The following is a 2,257-nucleotide window of genomic DNA, read 5'->3' as shown; positions in this document are numbered from 1 at the left end:
GAATTTCCTACATCCCTGTTGAGCTTTTCCTCAGAGAAGCTCGATTCACTATCAGATAAAGTTGTTACACCCTCAAATCTCACAATACAAGGAAAGCATCAATTCCATATCTCTCAAGAACCCTAAATTAGAGCAAACCCAGAGAAAACTTAAGCAAACCCGAAAGTAATACCCAGTGGAAGAATACCCAATACAAACCTCTCCCAGTTTCTTTTCTTGAACCCTCACTTACAGTTTCTCTTACCGAAAAACCAAAGGTTCTCCTATCTCTCTCTAAAACCCAGAGGTTCTCTCTCTAGAATTCTCTTTTTGCAGAAACAATGCTCAAGACAATGAATTGAGACCCAGCCAAAACATCTTGTTAGGTTATTAAATGATGTTCACCGCCTTTTGCACGTGTCTTCACCTTACTGGATAGAGGCTGAGGCATTTTCCCAAAACGCTGCGTTCTAATAGTTTGAATCAACAAACGACTTCACTTGGTGCAACTCCCTTCTCTGCTTTATGTTGTGTTTCCTGAGATTACTCAACATCTTATATGAATCCTAATGATTACTATTTTGAGAACTAAAAGTCATTTTTAAGCACATAATAAATAAAACACTATCATATATTGCTCCAATCAAATGTTCATGTATGACCGTATGTGGCTATTAAAAAAGAACTTAACAAATATAATTTTTCACGACAATATCATTTAGGTTTAAACGACAGTCAGTTACGATGGAATTACTGATATTAACAGTAAAAACGACAGTCATTTATTGATGTGCCTTTTAATATTTTTCGTACAATTATTCGTGACATGTGTATACATTTATTGTTGTGCCTTTTAATATTTTTCATCTAATTATTAATGACAGGTGTATATGACAGTTCTTTATTGTTGTATGTTTAAAAACCTTTTCTAATTTTCAAAATAGTAACTATTACGGCTCAATATAAGAGAATTGCGCTAAGTTTTTAGCCGGTTACGATTGACACATGGGCCTGTTATAATAACACATAAAAGGATTTGTCCTTCATTTTTAAAGTGGGGGCCTATAGACAACTCCATATTATAATCATAATCAGAAATCCAAAGTACTTTAGGCATGTTTGGTTCATAAAGTTGAACAGAAAAGTTTGATATCCAACCTAAGCCCCGCATCAATGTTGCAATTGGCAATCAATCAAATGTTGCTGGGATGCATCCTAATAATTCAGTGGTTGAGATGCAACAATACGAAGAAGCAGTTTCTGGCCAGCCATCCAATGAAGTTGTCAAGCCAACTAGTAGCGGTAATACATCTCTAAACCCATCCCAGAATCTTCTGGGAAACTCGAGGATGCTGCCACCTGGAACCACTCAGGCCTTGCAGATGTTTCAAGGGCTCTTATCTGGGGCTTCAATGCCCCCTCGGCCACAGCTTCCTGAGTCACAGTCATTACTTCCTCAGAAGCAGCAGCAGCAACAACAGCAGCAGCAGCAGCAACAGCAGCCAAACCAATTCATTCAACAGCAGCATCCCCAGTTTCAGAGATCAATGATGCTTGCAACAAACCCTCTTTCAAACTTCAATGCAATTGGGCAGAACTCGAATATACAATTGGGTAATCACATGGTGATCAAGCCTTCCGCTCTCCAGCTTCAGCTCTTACAACAACAGCATCAGCAGCAGCAACCTCAAATGCAGAGGAAAATGATGATGGGTCTTGGAACGGCTGTGGGTATGGAAAATGTAGGCAATAACATGGTTGGAATTGCAGGCCATGGCAATGCAATGGGAATGGCAAATGCAAGGGGAATAAGTGGAACAGGAATCTCAGCGCCCATGACACCTATATCTGGAATGGGAAACGTGGGGCAGAACCAAATGAATTTAAGCCAGGCTTCAAATATTGGCAATGCAATAAGCCAACATATACGGTCTGGGACGTTAGCACCAGCAGTTATCATGGCATCAAAACTTAGGATGGCGTAAAACCGAGCAACAATGTTAGGCAGTCCCCAGTCGGGCATAGCAGGGATTTCGGGAGCCAGACAGGTGCATCCAGGCTCTGCTGGTCTCTCAATTCTTGGTCAGCCTTTGAACTGAGGGAACATCAGCCCGATGCAACGAGCACCAATGGCAGCTATGGGTCCTCCAAAGTTGATGGCAGGAATGAATATATGCATGAACCAGCAGCAACAACAACAGCGACAGTTGCAACTACAGCAGCAATTACAGCACCAACTACAGCAGCAACAGCAATTGCGACAACAACAGCAACAACA

General features: G+C 41.0%; 1 protein-coding gene across 1 annotated transcript; it reads left to right on the top strand.

Moving 5' to 3' along the window:
* The first annotated feature begins 1,187 nt into the window (after nt 1–1,187).
* LOC21391532 (nuclear transcription factor Y subunit beta) lies at nt 1,188–1,964 on the top strand. Its single transcript, XM_010113678.1, has one exon. It carries the CDS (start codon nt 1,188–1,190, stop codon nt 1,962–1,964), a length of 777 nt encoding a protein of 258 aa, XP_010111980.1.
* Nucleotides 1,965–2,257: the final 293 nt, after the last annotated feature.

This window comes from Morus notabilis, unplaced genomic scaffold (assembly GCF_000414095.1).
Source record: "Morus notabilis unplaced genomic scaffold, ASM41409v2 Scaffold936, whole genome shotgun sequence".
In the NCBI taxonomy this organism is placed as follows: Eukaryota; Viridiplantae; Streptophyta; class Magnoliopsida; order Rosales; family Moraceae; genus Morus; species Morus notabilis.
Note: the sequence above shows the minus strand (reverse complement) of the source record. Positions and strands in the feature narration are given on the sequence as shown.